The sequence below is a fragment of the Bombina bombina genome, chromosome 2 (genome assembly GCF_027579735.1).
Source record: "Bombina bombina isolate aBomBom1 chromosome 2, aBomBom1.pri, whole genome shotgun sequence".
In the NCBI taxonomy this organism is placed as follows: Eukaryota; Metazoa; Chordata; class Amphibia; order Anura; family Bombinatoridae; genus Bombina; species Bombina bombina.
The window spans coordinates 355,917,536-355,938,255 of record NC_069500.1 but is presented as its reverse complement, the minus strand read 5'-3'; the positions used below and the strand labels follow the sequence as shown (position 1 = coordinate 355,938,255).

General features: G+C 38.6%; 1 protein-coding gene across 1 annotated transcript in view; it reads right to left on the bottom strand.

The window, feature by feature from the left end:
• TMEM120B (transmembrane protein 120B) overlaps window positions 1-20,720 on the bottom strand; it is a 195,811-nt gene that overhangs the window by 135,467 nt on the left and 39,624 nt on the right. Inside the window, exon 3 of the mRNA XM_053701749.1 lies at window positions 11,426-11,542. Within this exon, the coding sequence (XP_053557724.1) occupies window positions 11,426-11,542 (117 nt within the window). The remainder of the gene's footprint in view (window positions 1-11,425; window positions 11,543-20,720) is intronic.

Sequence of the window (20,720 nt, the reverse complement as noted above, 5' to 3'; positions counted from 1 at the left end):
TACACACACACATATATATTTGTGTGTGTAATAATATATATATATATACATATATATATATAATATGTGTGTAATCTATTTGTGTGTGTATGTATGTATGTATGTATGTATGTATGTATGTATGTATGTATGTATATATATATATATATATTATTTTTTTTAACCGCACTGGGCACACTAACTACAGGGAGTGCAGAATTATTAGGCAAATGAGTATTTTGACCACATCATCCTCTTTATGCATGTTGTCTTACTCCAAGCTGTATAGGCTCGAAAGCCTACTACCAATTAAGCATATTAGGTGATGTGCATCTCTGTAATGAGAAGGGGTGTGGTCTAATGACATCAACACCCTATATCAGGTGTGCATAATTATTAGGCAACTTCCTTTCCTTTGGCAAAATGGGTCAAAAGAAGGACTTGACAGGCTCAGAAAAGTCAAAAATAGTGAGATATCTTGCAGAGGGATGCAGCACTCTTAAAATTGCAAAGCTTCTGAAGCGTGATCATCAAACAATCAAGCGTTTCATTCAAAATAGTCAACAGGGTCGCAAGAAGCGTGTGGAAAAACCAAGGCGCAAAATAACTGCCCATGAACTGAGAAAAGTCAAGTGCGCAGCTGCCAAGATGCCACAAGTTTGGCCATATTTCAGAGCTGCAACATCACTGGAGTGCCCAAAAGCACAAGGTGTGCAATACTCAGAGACATGGCCAAGGTAAGAAAGGCTGAAAGACGACCACCACTGAACAAGACACACAAGCTGAAACGTCAAGACTGGGCCAAGAAATATCTCAAGACTGATTTTTCTAAGGTTTTATGGACTGATGAAATGAGAGTGAGTCTTGATGGGCCAGATGGATGGACCCGTGGCTGGATTGGTAAAGGGCAGAGAGCTCCAGTCCGACTCAGACGCCAGCAAGGTGGAGGTGGAGTACTGGTTTGGGCTGGTATCATCAAAGATGAGCTTGTGGGGCCTTTTCGGGTTGAGCATGGAGTCAAGCTCAACTCCCAGTCCTACTGCCAGTTTCTGGAAGACACATTCTTCAAGCATTGGTACAGGAAGAAGTCTGCATCCTTCAAGAAAAACATGATTTTCATGCAGGACAATGCTCCATCACACGCGTCCAAGTACTCCACAGCGTGGCTGGCAAGAAAGGGTATAAAAGAAGAAAATCTAATGACATGGCCTCCTTGTTCACCTGATCTGAACCCCATTGAGAACCTGTGGTCCATCATCAAATGTGAGATTTACAAGGAGGGAAAACAGTACACCTCTCTGAACAGTGTCTGGGAGGCTGTGGTTGCTGCTGCACGCAATGTTGATGGTGAACAGATCAAAACACTGACAGAATCCATGGATGGCAGGCTTTTGAGTGTCCTTGCAAAGAAAGGTGGCTATATTGGTCACTGATTTGTTTTTGTTTTGTTTTTGAATGTCAGAAATGTATATTTGTGAATGTTGAGATGTTATATTGGTTTCACTGGTAAAAATAAATAATTGAAATGGGTATATATTTGTTTTTTGTTAAGTTGCCTAATAATTATGCACAGTAATAGTCACCTGCACACACAGATATCCCCCTAAAATAGCTATAACTAAAAACAAACTAAAAACTACTTCCAAAACTATTCAGCTTTGATATTAATGAGTTTTTTGGGTTCATTGAGAACATGGTTGTTGTTCAATAATAAAATTAACCCTCAAAAATACAACTTGCCTAATAATTCTGCACTCCCTGTACAGCTTGATTGTTTCGATGATCACGCTTCAGAAACTTTGCAATTTTAAGAGTTCTGCATCCCTCTGCAAGATATCTCACTATTTTTTACTTTTCTGAGCCTGTCAAGTCCTTCTTTTGACCCATTTTGCCAAAGGAAAGGAAGTTGCCTAATAATTATGCACACCTAATATAGGGTGTTGATGTCATTAGACCACACCCCTTCTCATTACAGAGATGCACATCACCTAATATGCTTAATTGGTAGTAGGCTTTCGAGCCTATACAGCTTGGAGTAAGACAACATGCATAAAGAGGATGATGTGGTCAAAATACTCATTTGCCTAATAATTCTGCACTCCCTGTATATGGTTGGGAAATATTTGCTCCCATATATATCCTCCACAATATAGCCTATTTAGGCATTACTTCTTGATACTAAATAGTGTTCACTCCTTACGGTGGAATACAATTAGTTAGTGTTACACCCAGTAGCAGATGTGGATCATTTGGTACTCTTAGACAGTCCAATTAGTAGTGTATGTACTATTTAATATACTTGGTCACCCCGTGACCCACAATTACCCCCCACTTGGCTACAGTAAATACAATTTTGAAGTATAGGAGAGCGTGCCTTTGTGTTTTTATGTTACTATTTCTTTTTATCTTGTAGAATTATTAAAAGTTAAAGGGCCAGTAACCCCACCAATATATATAATACTGAGCGGGTCTGTTTTTTACCTAAGCGCATTAGGCACACTGTCTAGTCACAGCACGCCCAATCGCGCCATTAAACCGAATGTAGCGCGCTCTCGCTACCATACCCAAGCGGGAACGAGCTACATTCAGTTTAATGGTGCGATTGGGCGTGCTGTGACTAAACAGCGTGCCTGATGTGCTTAGGTAAAAAACAGACCCGCTCAGTAGAGCCAGAAGCGGGGTTCTGAAAAATAGATTTTCGTAGGTAAATATATTTCCTATACTCTGCTTTAGAAACGTGGCGCTAGGCTAATGTTATTATATAACCTTATTTAGTGGGGTTACTGGCCCTTTAAGTTTTAAACACATACATACATATATACCGGTACATACACACCCCACAAGCAAACAGATTATGACTCACTGAAGGTTAGCATTTTTTGGAAAAATGTATTTTTTAGTTAAGATATGTACATTGCTTAACCTATATACATTATAGTGTAAATGTAACTTTTATATGCACTGGGAAAGAAAAAAAATAGTGTGACTCCCTTTATTGCTATATTCACTTAAAGTTTGCGGAATGAGTGCCCAGTTTATAAAAATCCTATTTAAAAAAACAGGGGCACTTTCATTCATCAAACTTTACATTTCACTGGTTTTGTTAAAATACTTACTTTTCCTTTTTGAAAGCGGCTCCAGCGCTTCTCCAGCCCGTCATATGAACCCTCTTCATACGTCAGCAATGACGATTCCGGCATCCTCCAATCACTGCTTACCCCCGGGGGAATTATTGCCTAAAGTAATGCCGTGATTGGAGGAAGGCCGGGATCGTCATGCGACGGGCGGGGGAATCGCTGGAGCGGCTTTCACGAAGAAAAGGTAAGTATTTACCAGTGAAATGTAAAGTTTGATGAATGAAAGTGCCCCTGTTTTTAATAGGATTTTTAAAAACTGGGCACTCATTCCGCAAAGTCTAGTAAAAAAAAAAAAAAAACTTTCATGATTCAGATAGGGCATGTAATTTTAAACAATTTTCCAATTGACTTTTATCACCAATTTTTCTTTGTTCTCTTGGTATTCTTAGTTGAAAGCTTAACCTAGGAGGTTCATAAGCTAATTTCTTAGACCTTGAAGGCCGCCTCTTAAGAATGCATTTTAACAGGTTTTTCACCACTAGAGGGTGTTAGTTCATGTTTTTCATATAGATAACACTGTGCTCGTGCACGTGAAGTTACCTGGGAGCCATCACTGATTGGCTAAACTGCAAGTCTGTCAAAAGAACTGAAATAAAGGGGCAGTCTGCAGAGGCTTAGATACAAGATAATCACAGAGGTAAAAATTATATAAATATAAACTATGTTGGTTATGCAAAACTAGGAAATGGGTAAACAAGGGATTATCTATATTTTAAAACAATAACAATTCTGGTGTAGACTGTCCCTTTAAGTGAATATAGCAATAAAGGGAGTCACACTAATTATTTTCTTTTTTCTTTACCAGTGCATATAAAAGTTACATTTAACTAAAAAACACTTTTTTTCCCTGTTTTTAATAGGATTATTAAAAACCGGTCACTGGTTCAACAAAATTTACATTCACTTTAACTGTGGTCTGGAAACAAACCCGCAATATCTCAGAGGTACGCCTGTATACTGTTACTGTAATTTAGCTTGTAACCGACTTGGGGTTAGATTATAAGTGAAGCACTATATGCGCTTGTGCGTCAACTTCCCTAGACAGAAGCTTAACACCTATACATGCACGATAAAACGACAGTGTGAAAATGTCACATTCCAATATTCTTCACATATAGAACAATGTACTTTTAATTGTACACACACACATATACATATATATATATATATATATATATATATATATATACACACACACATATACATATACATATATATATATATATACACATATACACACACACACACACAGTATTATTATTATCAGGTATTTGTAGAGCGCCAACAGATTCCGCAGCGCTGATATATATCTTGTATACCTATACCTGCATATCTATTCCTATAGATATATAGGTTATACATATGTATTTTACATGAACTAACAGTATCCGATATATATATAATATTAATAATAAAAATTACATTATTTTCTATTAATGTTAATATTTAATAGTTTATATTTAATATTTCAATAACGCACATTCTTCATGTGCGCTTATCTGACCTTGTTAATCCTAAATTGGAATCGCAGTGTACGTTATGAATATATTTTACATTCCTAAGTTCTTCAAATAGAAAATAAAGAACTTTTTATTATTAAATATATTTCTCTATATATCTGATACTGTTCATGTAAAATACTTATATATATATATATATATATATACCTATAAACATATAGAAATAGATATACAGGTATATATAGATATATATCTGTATATAGAAATATGTATTTACAATAAAAAGTACATTAGTGAAGAACGCTGGAATGTTTAAAATGAACAGTAAATATACAGTAAAACTTAAATACATATGTATACACATCTATATATATAAGTATTTATGTTGTGTTTTATGCAACTGTTTTTCTTCCCCTACCCTTTACGCAAGCTCTAAAGTCGCGCTAACCTGACGCGCATTACATTTGACTGTGCTCGAGCAAACCCGTTTACTTTCAACTCGTAATACACGCACTATTTCCGTCACACGCAAGAAGACGAGAAAAACTGGATATTGCTTGCGCGCCACTCGTTTTCTAGCCCTTTATATTTTAAAACTAATAAAATGTTTCAATAAAATTTTTTAAAAAAGCCCTATTTTACTGGAAATGCTGTACTAAAAGCTTTTTACTTCCATATAATGGTTTAGTCACTGCAAAAGAACCAAACAGTTAAAGTTAGTTCCAGAGCAGAAATACAGTACTGGTCCTTAGCTGAAAATGGCCAGTGAGCCAGTGACAAGAGGAATGTGTGTGTAGACCCCAAACACTAGCATTCTTTACCAATAGAGCAAACTTTGCAGGGGTTAACCATAGTTATATGCAAGTAGCAATAATAAAATGTTCTAACACATTAGAGCAGTTTCTTTTTGCTCTTTTATGTCCCCTTAATTAACCCTTTTGAGTGCTAAGCACTTTCCCAACTGGGTGCTAATATTTTCTAAGGTTTTTTTAATGTATTTAATTTTTGAAAAAATTGTTTTAACTTTAATTGTTTTTACAGACCCCCATGACTTAGGCGATTCCCTTTCCAACAGTGGGTCTTGGGGGTCTGTAGCTGCTTAGATGCCTGAGATACAGGCTTCTAAGCAGCATGCCCCCTCCTCCTATACTTAACATTGTTAAGTATAAATAAAGTTGCACGGTGACGTCATCACGTAATTACGCGCATCATGTAAAGCCCCGGCGATGCCTGTCACTCTACAGGCAACGATCGCCGGGGTAGGAGCTGTTAGGAGCCCCCAGATATCCCTCAAGGTGGGAGAGTGCTCATGACGGCTCTGAGCCATCATTAGCACCAGAGTGAGAAACTCTGTGACGGCTCAGAGCCATCATTAGCACTCAAAGGGTTAAACACTTTATAGGGAGATTATATGTTGCACCTTACATCCCTTTATTAAGAAAATTAAATTATTTGTGTAATCCAGAAAGAAAGAAATAGGAGTTAGTGTCTGCTTACCTATGGATTAACATTGTATTTGAACACTATAATTTGCTGGTCATATGCCTTTAAAAGCAAAGACCATAAATAATCCGAAGACAAGTTCAGGAATACTTTAAGCATTAAATTATCACCAATTAATAAAGTTTGACCCTGGTATTAAGAAAGCATTTGTATAAAAGTAAAAATGTTCTATTGTAGTAGGGTCTAATGCTACAAGCAAATGCAAGCAACACCTACTTATGTGTTTATTAAAGCCCCCCCCCCCCCACATACACACATAAAGGAGTTAAGCACATAGTTAAACTACTTCTCAGATGCCACAAAGAACCACTGGATTGCTCAGGACCAACAGTTCTTTGCCTCGTACTTTAACTATGTGTTTAAAGTTTAAAGAGTTGCAGGGACAGTAGTGATAAAATAACATGCTCTGACAAATAAGTGCATTTAATTTTTCCACTATAATTGCTCCCTAATATCAAGACCAGCTAGCTAACATTTCTACGCAAAAAAAAAACTGTGGCCCTACACTGTGTTCACATAAGCGCATGTATGTTTGATAAAGTGGGCTTAACGCTCATGCTTCATGTTTGCAATGGATACAGGTGATGTGTAAGGCAGTCAAGTCAAAATTAAACGTTTATGATTCAGATGGGACATGCAATTTTAAACAACTTTCCAATTTACTTTTATCATCAAATTTGCTTTGTTCTCTTGGTATTCTTTTTTGAAAGCTAAACAAAGGTATGCTCAAACTGATCTCTATGCCCTTGCAGGCCGCCTCTTATCTCAGTGCATTTTGACAGTTTTTCACAGCTAGACAAGGCCAGTTCATGTGTGTCATATAGATAACATTGTGCTCACTCCTGTGAAGTTACTTATGAGTCAGCAATGACTGGCTGAAATGCAAGTCTGTCAAAATAGCTGAGATAAGGAGGCAGTCTGCAGAGGCTTACATACAAGGTAATCACGGAGGTAAAAAAATATATTTATATAACAGTGTTGGTTATGCAAAACTTGGGAATGGGTAATAAAAGTGATTATCTATATATTTAAACTAGGGTTGCACCGATACCGATACTAGTATCGGTATCGGTACCGATACCAAGTATTTGCATGAGTACTTGTACTTGTGTAAATGCACCGATACTTAAACCGATACCTCCACTTCCTACCCATATGCTATCTTGTGACGTTTTTTCAAACTGCATGTTCCCATTTCATTTTAAGCTGGAGTGGAGACTAAACTAAAAATTGTTTACTATTGTTCTGCCAATACAAATTGTTGTTATTTGTATTATTGTAGGAGAGATCACTGTACCTCGTTCAGACAAACCCCTGAAGTACTGGGCAGTTAATAAACTGAGATTTCTAGCCCTGGCTAAAATGGCCCAAAAATATATTTCTGCCCCATGCAGTAGTGTGGAAAGTGAAAGACTGTTCAACTTAGAGTCGAACCTCCTTACTGATAGCAAAAACAGACTAATAGCTGAACATGCAGAGATGCTTCTGTTCTGTTCCTTAAAAAGAACTTGCCACTAAGTTTTGAAAAACTATTCTTATTGCTTGATTGCCTTTTTTACTGCTAGTTCTCATCTTGCACAATTATGTTCAAAACATACTGTACTCTGAGGAACATCCATACCCTTAGATTATATAATTGCAGGAAGAGTACTCATAGGACAAATTAAGTTAATGAACATTCATCCTGCAATTATAGGACTAGATTTATATTACATTTGATTGGTAAGCTTTACCAATGCTCTGTTCACATTTCCAATTCCATAGACTTGAATGGAGTAGGACATGTAATGAGATCATTGGTAAAGCTTGCCAGTCAAATATAATCTAGCCCATAGTGTTGTTCCCCATGATTAAACAGTCCACTGTTCTATTTTTTACTGTATTGCACTTTTGGTTGGTTGTAATTTTATATTTGTTATTTATTGTTGTTGTTATTAATATATTTTATTGTAATATTTTTATTTATAAACATGTTCTGTGAACTTTGTGACAAATAAAACTGTTTTATTATTTTATGTCTTTTGAGTTATAGGCCTTCATAATTATAAAGAAGGAATCTTAAATAGTTGGTCTGTATTGTGCTTGGTAAACTGTCACATGACAGTAAAAAATATCGGTAATTGGTATCGGCAAGTATTTGAAAAGTATCGGTACTTGTACTCAGTCTTAAAAAAAATGGTATCGGTGCAACCCTAATTTAAACAATACAATTTTTCAAGCAGGCTGCCCCTTTAAGGTTACTTCAGTTTGACATTAGGAATTCAAACGTGTGCAGTTCTTTTTTAGAGTTGTCTCCCCTCCCCGTATTAACTCACTATATATTTTATTTTATTATAATTTTATTGAGTTTGAGTGAAAGTACAATGTCCATAATAAAAGAGCAGGATAAGTCAGTATTGCACAACAATAATAAACAAAAAGGTAACAGCAAACACACATATGACAGACGATTAAGACAAGCAACTATAACAACAAATACAGCTGAAAAGGACTATAACTTATGTAGGTTTTATACTGGTGCTAGTTATAATGTAACTCAAACAATAATTTAAAGGGACATAATACTCATATGCTAAATCACTTGAAAGTGATGCAGCATAACTGTAAAAAGCTGACACCTGAATATCTCTATGTAAAAATGATATTTTACCTCAAAATTTCCTCAGTTCACCAGAGTAAGTGTTCTGTAAAAAGCTATATTTCAGTTACTGCCCAGTTGTAAGTTTAAAAAAAAAAAAAAAAAAGAAGGAAGGAAGGAAGGAAAAAACGAGCAGCATGAGGCAAAACGAGTGTGCATGAGGCATGCTCCCTTGCAGTTTCCGGGAACAGACAGACATATTTTCTAGCCAGCTTTCAAGTGTTTCAACATTTGGGTATTATGTACCTTTAAGACTAAGGGGTAGATTTATCATAGTGCGAGCAGTCATGATACGATGTAGCATATCATGTCCTCTGCACATTGACAAATGCCGACAGCATACACTGTTGGCATTTTTCATTGCACCAGCAGTTCTTGTGAACTGCTGGTGCAATGCCGCCCCCTGCAGATTCGTGGCCAAATGGCCGCTAGCAGGGGGTGTCAATCGACCCGATCGTATAGGATCGGGTTGATTTCTGTCTGCGGCCTGAAGGCTCGCACGGAAACAGGGGCATCAAGCCTCATACGGCGCTTGATAAATCGGCCCCTTAGTGTCCCTATGCTTTCTAAGGGGAGCAAAAGATTCAAGAGTAAGGATGGGATACTCTATACTTGGTGTGGAGAAGATAATATTATGGGGGGGGGGGGGAGAAGAGTATGGGGGTGGAGGGGATAGAGAGGAAAAGAGGCTTGAAAATCCAAATGTATTGAGAGATTGTGGTGTATTCGGGTGCAGTTACACATTTTGCATTTAAATGGTGGCTTTTTATTTAGTAGTTCAATCAGTAAAGTTAATTCAAATTCCTCCCCCTATAGATATGTTGAAAAGTCTTTTTAACACATTACTATAATGGCCTCAACAACCAACATGACCACTACATGAGTGTCACGTTTTCCTAGTGAGCCACAACCTCTCCAATATAGGTTAGAGGCATTAGGATCTATTAGTTTCAACCTAGCCAGAGTGAGATACCCGCAGGTCAGCAACTTATAATTAAGCTCTAGTATGTGAGTGGTAACTGATTATCTGAGAGTATTGGTAAAAATATATCTACCCAGTCTTTAGATTCCAATGCTTTACTTGCCTCCTTGTTTTATGTTATAACATAGCTAAGGAGAACAGGGCTTTTGATAAAGTTCTTTCCAGAGGGATATCTACCAGGCACCACTGCTCAAATACAGTCACAAGACAATGTTGTAGCTGAAAATAACCCAGGCAAGAAGCATATATTCCTCCATCAACATTTTTTTAGGTCCTGCCTAGATTTTAACCTCCCCCCAATCCAGAAGTTTTATTAAGGCAATGTATAATCCATGTTCCTCCCATCAGACGCATTTATATGAAAAACATTTTTAAATTCAGGGTGATTAAGAAAGCGAAACAATGATGCCATGTGTGAGGATATCCCATTTGTAGATGTAAGTATCATGTTCTAAATTTGAAAGATATTTATATAGCACATGGGAAGTAGTAATGCTAGGTCTTTATCGAGGGATACAACATATAGTACTTACTTTTGGGGTTTTCAGGACATGTAAGCCTATTAACACCTAAGCCTTATGGTCTCCGCCCCCATGCCATCAAGCACCCTATCACTATGCTTAGCAGTAGGGAGAACTTTTCAAGAAAGCAATTTTCAATAAAATAAACATATTGCAAAAGTGCCTCTAATGGAGTTTGAAAACCAGTATTATATATTTCACTTTATGTTCCTTAAAATTAAAGGGACACAAAAGCCAACATTTTTCTTTCTAATTTACCTTTGTCATCAAATTTGATTCATTCACTTGGTATCCTTTGATGAAGTATCAATGCACTACTGTGAGTTGCTAAACCCATTGGGTGAGCCAATGACAAGAGGACCCACAAATCAGCAACTAGAGACTATGAGTGCATAGCTGGTCCTGAGGCTACCTAGGTATGCTTTCAACAAAGAATACCAAGAGAATAAAACAAATTAAATAGAAGTAAATTGGAAAGTTGTTAAAAACTGCATGCTCTGTCTGAATCATGAACGTTTAATTTCAACTTTACAGTGCCGTTTTTCACCAGGTTTCTGTATATAAATTAAAATCTTAGTCTATTTCCACAGGTAATGTACAGGAGATTCCTTCAGATGTCCTATCTCCATCCTTTAGTAAGACACAACTACCCTACTATAACTACAGTAATATCCACAGCCATTGTGTAAACCATAGTTGAAAATTTCCAAATACTATACATTAGCCAGAAGCGCACATCATCTCAGTACAAGTTAATGACTTTGCCAAGCTTAGCCTGTTCTAAAGCCAATTGTATTTCAGCCACTAACACAGAACTGTAGATAAACAGTACAGTTCTTCCAACAGCTTTAGAAAATATGCTATTTCATTAAAGAATGTGCCCATTTATACTGTGTCTCTAAGCTGATGGCAGCACATGGGCATCTGAGATAGGGTGGAAAGCAATAAGTATGAAGTCTCTGAGCCATGTGCCTTTCTGTGAGGTAAGAATTCAACAACCATTCACGTACAGGAGTGATGAACATAAAAATGACTAGAGTCGATAAGTTACCACCAGCTAAAAAAAAACACATCTATACCAAGGAGAAGATATATCATGGTAGCTGTGAGTCACATACACCCAACACAGCATAATATACAAAGCTAAAAAAGCAGTAAATTCATAAAGGACAATAACATTATTGTAGCCAGATTTGCAAACCTACCCATTCTTCTTTGGCAAATAGGCCTCCATATCAAAAAAGACATTGTGTCTCTCTTTAATTGTGCTGTCTATCTGATGAATGAGCTCATTCTCGCCTAGGCTTGCGGTGTGTTTATGCCTAGAAGAAGAAAAAAAACAGGAACAAATGTTCAATAGCAGAGAATTCATTGTGTGCTCATTTTTACAACTATAACCAGTTTAAAACACCCCACAATGCAACATCAATTTTTCACTTTAATTTGAACACTCTGCACCTTGGCAAGTTTTATCTAAAGGCGAGAGCTGGTATATGTATATATATATATATATATATATATATATATATATACACACACACACACACATACACACACACATACACAAAGCTTACATATATAAAAGATAAATGTGGCAACAGGGGCTAACAGGGATGACTCTATAATTGAACTAGAAGGGACCACATGACCCAGGTAATACATAAGTACAGCATATTGCAGACCAGCAGTGCTCTGCGGCTGCTGAGCGGTACTTTAAGGGATGATTTTGCAGTATAAAATTTAGGAAAAACAGAATTTATGCTTACCTGATAAATTTCTTTCTCCTACGGTGTGTCCGGTCCACGGCTTCATCCTTACTTGTGGGAATATTCTCTTCCCTAACAGGAAATGGCAAAGAGAGCACAGCAAAAGCTGCCCATATAGCTCCCCCTCTAGCTCCGCCCCCAGTCATTCGACCGACGGTTAGGAGAAAAAGGAGAAACTATAGGGTGCCGTGGTGACTGTAGTGTACAGAAATAAAAAATTTGAAACCTGACTAAAAAGCCAGGGCAGGCCGTGGACCGGACACACCGTAGGAGAAAGAAATTTATCAGGTAAGCATAAATTCTGTTTTCTCCTACATTGGTGTGTCCGGTCCACGGCTTCATCCTTACTTGTGGGAACCAATACCAAAGCTTTAGGACATGGACGAAGTCAGGTTACCTAAACGGAAGGCACCACGGCTTGCAAAACTTTTCTCCCAAAATTAGCCTTCGAAGAAGCATAAGTATCGAATTTGTAAAATTTGGCAAAAGTATGCAGAGAAGACCAAGTCGCTGCCTTACAGATCTGATCAACAGAAGCCTCGTTCTTGAAGGCCCATGTGGAAGCCACAGCTCTAGTAGAGTGAGCTGTAATTCGTTCAGGAGGCTGCCGTCTGGCAGTCTCATAAGCCAATCGGATGATGCTTCTCAGCCAAAAAGAAAGAGAGGTAGCAGTAGCTTTCTGCCCTCTCCTCTTACCAGAATAAACGACAAACAAAGATGAAGTCTGTCTGAAATCCTTTGTTGCTTCTAAATAGAATTTTAAAGCACGCACCACATCTAAATTGTGTAACAAACGTTCCTTCTTCGAAACTGGATTCGGACACAGAGAAGGAACAACTATTTCCTGGTTAATATTCCTGTTGGAAACCACTTTTGGAAGAAAACCAGGTTTGGTACGCAAAACAACCTTATCTGTATGGAACACCAGATAGGGTGAAGTACACTGCAAAGCAGACAATTCAGAAACTCTTCTAGCAGAAGAAATAGCAACCAAAAACAGAACTTTCCAAGATAGTAACTTAATATCTATGGAATGTAAAGGTTCAAACGGAACCCCTTGAAGAACTGAAAGAACTAAGTTTAGACTCCATGGAGGAGTCATGGGTCTGTAGACAGGCTTGATTCTGACTAAGGCCTGTACAAATGCCTGTACATCTGGTACTGCTGCCAGACGTTTGTGCAACAAAACAGACAGAGCAGATATCTCTCCTTTTAGAGAACTCGCTGACAACCATTTATCCAAACCCTCTTGGAGAAAGGAGAGTATCCTAGGAATTTTAATTTTACTCCAAGAGAATCCCTTGGATTCGCACCAACAGATATATTCTTTCCATATCTTATGGTAAATTTTCCTGGTCACAGGTTTTCTGGCTTGGACCAGAGTATCTATAACTGAATCTGAAAAAACCCACGCTTAGATAAAATCAAGCGTTCAATTTCCAAGCAGTCAGTTGCAGAGAGACTAGATTTGGATGTTCGAATGGACCTTGTACTAGAAGATCCTGCCTCAAAGGTAGCTTCCATGGTGGAGCCGATGACATATTCACCAGGTCTGCATACCAAGTCTTGCGTGGCCACGCAGGAGCTATCAGAATCACCAAGGCCTTCTCCTGTTTGATCCTGGCTACATGCCTGGGAAGGAGAGGAAACGGTGGAAACACATAAGCTAGGTTGAACGACCAAGGCGCCACCAATGCATCCACTAGTGTCGCCTTGGGATCCCTGGATCTGGACCCGTAGCGAGGAACCTTGAAGTTCTGACGAGACGCCATCAGATCCATGTCTGGAATGCCCCATAGTTGAGTTAACTGGGAAAAGACCTCCGGGTGGAGTTCCCACTCCCCCGAATGGAAAGTCTGACGACTCAAATAATCCGCCTCCCAGTTGTCTACTCCTGGGATGTGAATTGCAGATAGATGGCAGGAGTGATCCTCCGCCCATTTGATGATCTTGGATACCTCTCTCATCGCCAAGGAACTCTTTGTTCCCCCCTGATGATTGATGTACGCTACAGTCGTCATGTTGTCCGACTGAAATCTTATGAATCTGGCCTTCGCTAGTTGAGGCCAAGCCCGGAGCGCATTGAATATCGCTCTCAGTTCCAGAATGTTTATCGGGAGAAGAGACTCTTCCCAAGACCATAGACCCTGAGCTTTCAGGGAGTCCCAGACCGCGCCCCAGCCTAAGAGACTGGCGTCGGTCGTGACAATGACCCACTCTGGTCTGCGGAAACTCATTCCCTGAGACAGGTGATCTTGAGTCAACCACCAACGGAGTGAGTCTCTGGTTAACTGGTCTACTTGAATCTGAGGAGACAAGTCTGCATAATCCCCATTCCACTGTTTGAGCATGCACAGTTGCAATGGTCTTAGATGAATTCGAGCAAAGGGAACCACGTCCATTGCTGCAACCATTAGTCCTATTACCTCCATGCACTGAGCTATGGAAGGCTGAGGAATAGATTGAAGAACTTGACAAGCGTTTAGAAGTTTTAATTTTCTGACCTCTGTCAGAAAGATCTTCATTTCTACAGAATCTATTATTGTTCCCAGAAAGGGAACCCTTGTAGACGGGGACAGGGAACTCTTTTCTATGTTCACCTTCCACCCGTGAGACCTGAGAAAGGCTAATACAATGTCTGTATGAGCCCTTGATCTGGAAAGGGACGACGCTTGGATTAGGATGTCGTCTAAGTAAGGTGCCACCGCAATGCCCCTCGGTCTTAGAACCGCTAGTAGGGACCCTAGCACCTTTGTGAAAATTCTTGGAGCAGTGGCTAAACCGAACGGAAGAGCCACGAACTGGTAATGTTTGTCCAGAAAGGCGAACCTTAGGAACTGATGATGATCTTTGTGGATAGGAATATGTAGGTACGCATCCTTTAAGTCCACGGTAGTCATGTATTGACCCTCCTGGATTGTTGGTAAAATCGTTCAAATGGTTTCCATTTTGAATGATGGAACTCTGAGGAATTTGTTTAGAATTTTTAAATCCAGAATTGGCCTGAAAGTTCCCTCTTTTTTGGGAACTACAAACAGGTTTGAGTAAAACCCCCGACCTTTTTCCACTGTCGGAACTGGGTGTATCACTCCCATCTTTAATAGGTCTCTTACGCAATGTAAGAATGCCTGTCTCTTTATCTGGTCTGAAGATAAGCGAGACATGTGGAACCTTCCCCTTGGAGGAAGTTCCTTGAACTCTAGAAGATAACCCTGAGAGACTATTTCTAGTGCCCAGGGATCCGGAGCATCTCTTGCCCAAGCCTGAGCAAAGAGAAAAAGTCTGCCCCCTACTAGATCCGGTCATGCTGTCTTGGTAGCAGCAGCAGGCTTCTTGGCCTGTTTACCCTTGTTCCAGCCTTGCATTGGTTTCCATGCTGGTTTAGACTGGGAAGCGTTACCCTCTTGTCTTGAAAGGCCTATCCTGTGGGAGGGTATGGCCCTTTCCCCCAGTGATGTCTGAAATAATCTCCTTCAATTCTGGCCCAAAAAGGGTCTTACCTTTGAAAGGAATATTAAGCAGTTTTGTCTTGGACGACACATCCGCCGACCAAGATTTTAGCCAAAGCGCTTTGCGCGCCACAATTGCAAAACCTGAATTTTTCGCCGCTAATTTTGCCAATTGCAAAGCGGCATCTAAAATAAAGGAATTAGCCAACTTTAGTGCATGAATTCTGTCCATGACTTCCTCATATGGAGTCTCCTTATTGAGCGAATTTTCTAGTTCGTCGAACCAAAAAGACGCCGCCGTTGTGACAGGAATAATGCACGAAATTGGCTGGAGAAGGAAACCTTGCTGAACAAATATCTTTTTAAGCAATCCTTCCAATTTTTTATCCATAGGATCTTTGAAAGCACAACTGTCCTCAATGGGAATAGTCGTGCGCTTGGCCAACGTAGAAACTGCCCCCTCAACCTTAGGGACTGTTTGCCATGCGTCCCTTCTGGCGCCGACAATGGGGAACATTTTCTTAAATATAGGAGGTGGGACAAAAGGTATAGCTGGCTTCTCCCACTCCTTGTTCACTATGTCCGCCACCCTCTTGGGTATCGGAAAGGCATCATCGTGCACAGGGACCTCAAGGAATTTGTCCATTTTGCACAATTTCTCTGGAATCACCAAAGAGTCGCAATCGTCAAGAGTAGTTAGCACCTCCTTAAGCAGGGCGCGGAGATGTTCTAACTTAAATTTAAACGTCACTATATCAGGTTCTGCCTGCTGAGAAACTTTTCCTTGAATCAGAGATTTCTCCCTCAGACAGACCCTCCCTCACTGCCAATTCAGACTGGTGTGAGGGTATAACAGATAAATTATCGTCAGCGCACACTTGCTCATCCTCTGTATTTAAAACTGAGCAATCACGCTTTCTGGGAAATGCTGGCAGTTTGGATAAAAGATTAGCTATAGAATTATCCATTACTGCCGTTAATTGCTGCATAGTAACAAGCATTGGCGCGCCAGATGTACTAGGTGTCGCCTGCGCAGGCATAACTCGTGTTGACACAGAAGGAGAGGATGATGAGCTATCCCCACTACCTTCATTTGAAGAATCATCTTGGGCAACCTTATTAAATGTGACAGAACTGTCCTTACTTTGTTTGGACGCCATGGCACAATTTTCACATACATTTAAAGGGGGAACCACCTTGGCATCCATACACACAGAACATATTCTATCTGAAGGTACAGACATGTTAGACAGACTTAGGCAGACTATTAATGCAATAAAACCGTTTTTAAACAAAACCGTTACTGTCTCTTTAAATAATAAAAAGAGTACACTTTATTTCTAAATGATTGAAAAACTATGAAGGAAAAATCCAATCTTTACAAAAAAAAACCTTAAATGAGCAAACCGGAGCTAATTGTTCAATTTACCAGTTTAAACCCACTACAGTCCCAGCCACAGCCTTTGCTGCGGCTTTACCTTTCCTTGGGGGTTATTCACCACAGAAATAAGCCATCTAGAATCGTTTTTATGGCCACAGGATCCTCTCACATGAAGCTGCATGCACTGCTTCCAGAAGAAACTGCGCAACTAAGGCGCGAAAATGAGGCCTCCTCCCTCTGCATACCAGAGTGAAGGGGCCTTCCTGACTAGATTAGGTGTCTAAACTGCCAGGCGTAATAAAAACGTTCTCAAAAGTGTTTCCAAGTTCCAAAACACTCCAAAAGACATATAAATAATATATAAATCAATCGATTTAGCCCATAATAGTGTCAACCAGTATATAGCCCATTTATAAGCCTTCATTCTGTTATGAGTCTAAGAAAATGGCAGTCTTCTAGCATTACTATGTCTTGTTAGAAAAGAGACTAGTCATACCTTGAGCAGAAAAGTCTGCAAACTGTTCCCCCCAACTGAAGTTCTCTGGTTTCAACAGTCCTGCGTGGGAACAGCAATGGATTTTAGTTACTTCTGCTAAAATCATATTCCTCTTTAAACAGAACTCTTCATCACTTTCTGTTGTAGAGTAAATAGTACAAACCTGCACTATTTTAAAATAACAAACTCTTGATAGAAGAAATAAAAAACTACAACTAACACCACATACTCTTTACCATCCCCGTGGAGATGCTACTTGTTCAGAGCGGCAAAGAGAATGACCGGGGGGCGGAGCCAGAGGGGGAGCTATATGGGCAGCTTTTGCTGTGCTCTCTTTGCCATTTCCTGTTAGGGAAGAGAATATTCCCACAAGTAAGGATGAAGCCGTTGACCGGACACACCAATGTAGGAGAAAAGATAACATTTATTTATTAAGCAGTATTGTTAATAATCTTGTCAAATGGAAACTATGACACCTGCAATTATTTAACACAGCTGAAAGATGACCTACTTTATATTTAATGACATATGGTTTATGCTGTTGTGTTTTCTACAGGCAGCAGGTGCACCACATGTACATACAGCGGACTTTGCATAACGAACAATAATAGTTCAGAGTGAATTTGAAAATAATGAAAACAGCAGTCAGGCAATTTTCACCAACAGCAATTAACTTCACAGCAGGTAGGTACATGTATAACTGTATTCTCATGAGAGCACAAACCACAAAAACAGTTATGTATAGATCTAAGCAAATATCTTACGCCAGAATATATATATATATATATTTGATGCATTAATAATAATAAATAATAAGTTCTTATAATAATATCAGAAATATTGTCATTAGTTAACCCAGTTTCTCTCTATAAAAAAACACAAAACAACAACTACTAAGCAGGTGTAATTTTTTTTTTCATTTGAAAAAACATATTTTAAAGAATTTAGTTGTTTTTTTTACTTTAACATTGTAATTGGTTATTCAAAAAAGTTGTAAAAGTTAGGACATAATATTTTCTTTGTCACTATGGCAACATGCAGATTGTCATTGGCAGTTCTGATAAGGAGGTATGCTAGTACGGAAAACTATGACCTTAAATTAGTAAATAAGATTCTCTTAATGTTGTATCCCATTTCTATATGATGTTTATATTTAGCAATGTGGTCAGTTGAGCGATTAATCAGCCTGTGGTTTCTAATTACAATCTTACTGATGGAAATAAACAGTTCCTTATCTCACAGGAGGATTTAACGTTTCCAGCACCTATAATTTTGTTTTTTTCTTGTAAGTGTGCGCAAAAACAGAATTTATTCTTACCTGATAAATTCCTTCTTTCTTGGTGGTGAGAGTCCATGAAAATCCTTACTTGTGGGAATTGATCCTCTGGCCACCAGGAGGAGGCAAATATACCCTACACCAAGAGCTGTAATATCCCTCCCACTTCCCTGAACCTCCCAGTCTATAGTTTAGTCAATAATAGGAGAAAGCAGGAAGACAGTAGGGTATTGAGGTGCAAACTTTAAAGGGACATGACACCCAGTTTTTTTCTTTCTTAATTTAGAATGAGTATACAATTTTAAACAACTTTCTCATTTACTTCTATTATCTAATTTGCTTAATTTTCTTGATATTCTTTGCTGAAAAGCATATCTAGATAGGCTCAGTAGCTGCTGATTGGTGGCTGCACATAGATGCCTCATGTGATTGGCTTACCCATGTGCATTGCTATTTCTTCAACAAAGGATATCTAAAGAATGAAACAAATTAGATAACAGAAGTAAATTGGAATGTTGTTTAAAATTGTATTCTCTACCTGAATCATAAAATATTTTTGGAGGGTTTAGTGTCCCTTTAACTACCGCCAACTAGAAACAAAATCTGTGGGTTTGTGGACTCTCACCACCAAGAAAGAAAGGAATTTATAGGTAAGAATAAATGAGGTTTTCTCTCTTAATGTGGTGAGAGTCCATAATTCCTTACTGTTGGGAATACCCAAGCTGTGGAGTCCACAAAAAAAGGGGAGGGGGGAGAAAACAGGCAGGCAAATATTTACCAGGTACTACCGCCTGAAGAACCTTCCTACCAAAAGCTGCCTCAGCTAAAGCAGAAACATCAAAATGATAAAATTTTTGTGAAGGTATGTGATGACAACCAAGCTGCAGACTTGCAAATTTGATCAACTAAAGCATCCTTATTTGAAAGCTCAAGAAGTAAACACAGAATGAGTCGCATAAGCTGTAATACGTACAAGCAGAGACTGACCCACCTCCAAACACTTTAAACATGAAGATAAAGATTCAGACATAGCCTTTTTGGCCCTTATCATTACCAGAAAACAAAACAAATAAGTTAAATAAATATAATAAATGTACGTCTGGGGTTTTGCTGTTTCTCTCATTCAGAGAGGGATTGCCTGGTATTTCAGGGCTGGACTGTACTGTGAAGTCAGAATCAGACTGATATGCTTCAGGAAAGTTCTGCTCTGTGAAAGGCACATGTTGAGCAAAAGAGGCTGCTTCTTGGGTACTAACTAGCCATAGAACAAGTTATTATGCTATTGTTCGTTCCCAGGTTGAGCGCTTCTCTCTTTTTATTAATGTTTGTACAACCACCTTGCCCTGATGAAACACCAGAGAAGGGGGATCACAGGAAAGAGCTAAAAACTTATTATATTTTCCTTCCTGAGGCGATAGAAAACCTTTTAGGTTAATAATGGAATATCCAATTAATTATATTTTAAGAATAACTATATATATATATATATATATATATATATATATATATATATATATATATATTATATTATATACCGTGCTTTTAGCGCAACATCCGTGTTTTTAACTATTTCTGTATTTTTTAATTGCCATCAGAGGGCTTTTCTTTCTGGATGATTGCTGGTATTTAAAGTGGTGAAGGGAGCTAGAATTTTGTATTTGCTGTATTCTGAAAAAAGGCGTAACCTACCTACTACCAGCAATGATTCTGGGTCCGTAGTTTCATGCAGATTTTGCATTGGACGGGGATTTCCTGAGTTTCCATGTAGACTTTATGGAATCTGTCTTCTAATAAGAGGAAGATTTTTGGTTTCTGGACAGATGAAAGGAATAAAAATATACAAAAGGAAAAGGTGCGAAACCCAGATTCAAGTGTAGTAAGAAAACACATTTTAATAGCCCCCACTTCTGGGTTACTACTCACAAGATAAAAAATAGACAAAAGCACATCATGTACAAAGTATTGCTATCCCAATTTAACCCGGTCTTTTCAGTCCATCAATTCTATTTACCAGAGAGACTGTCGGTAACCTGTATTCCGGTTCCAATTACCTGTCCTGGCTCCCAGTTGACGTGTGGTGGTCCGATGACAGACTTATACCAGTAAGTGTATTATGAACACATAATGTTTAA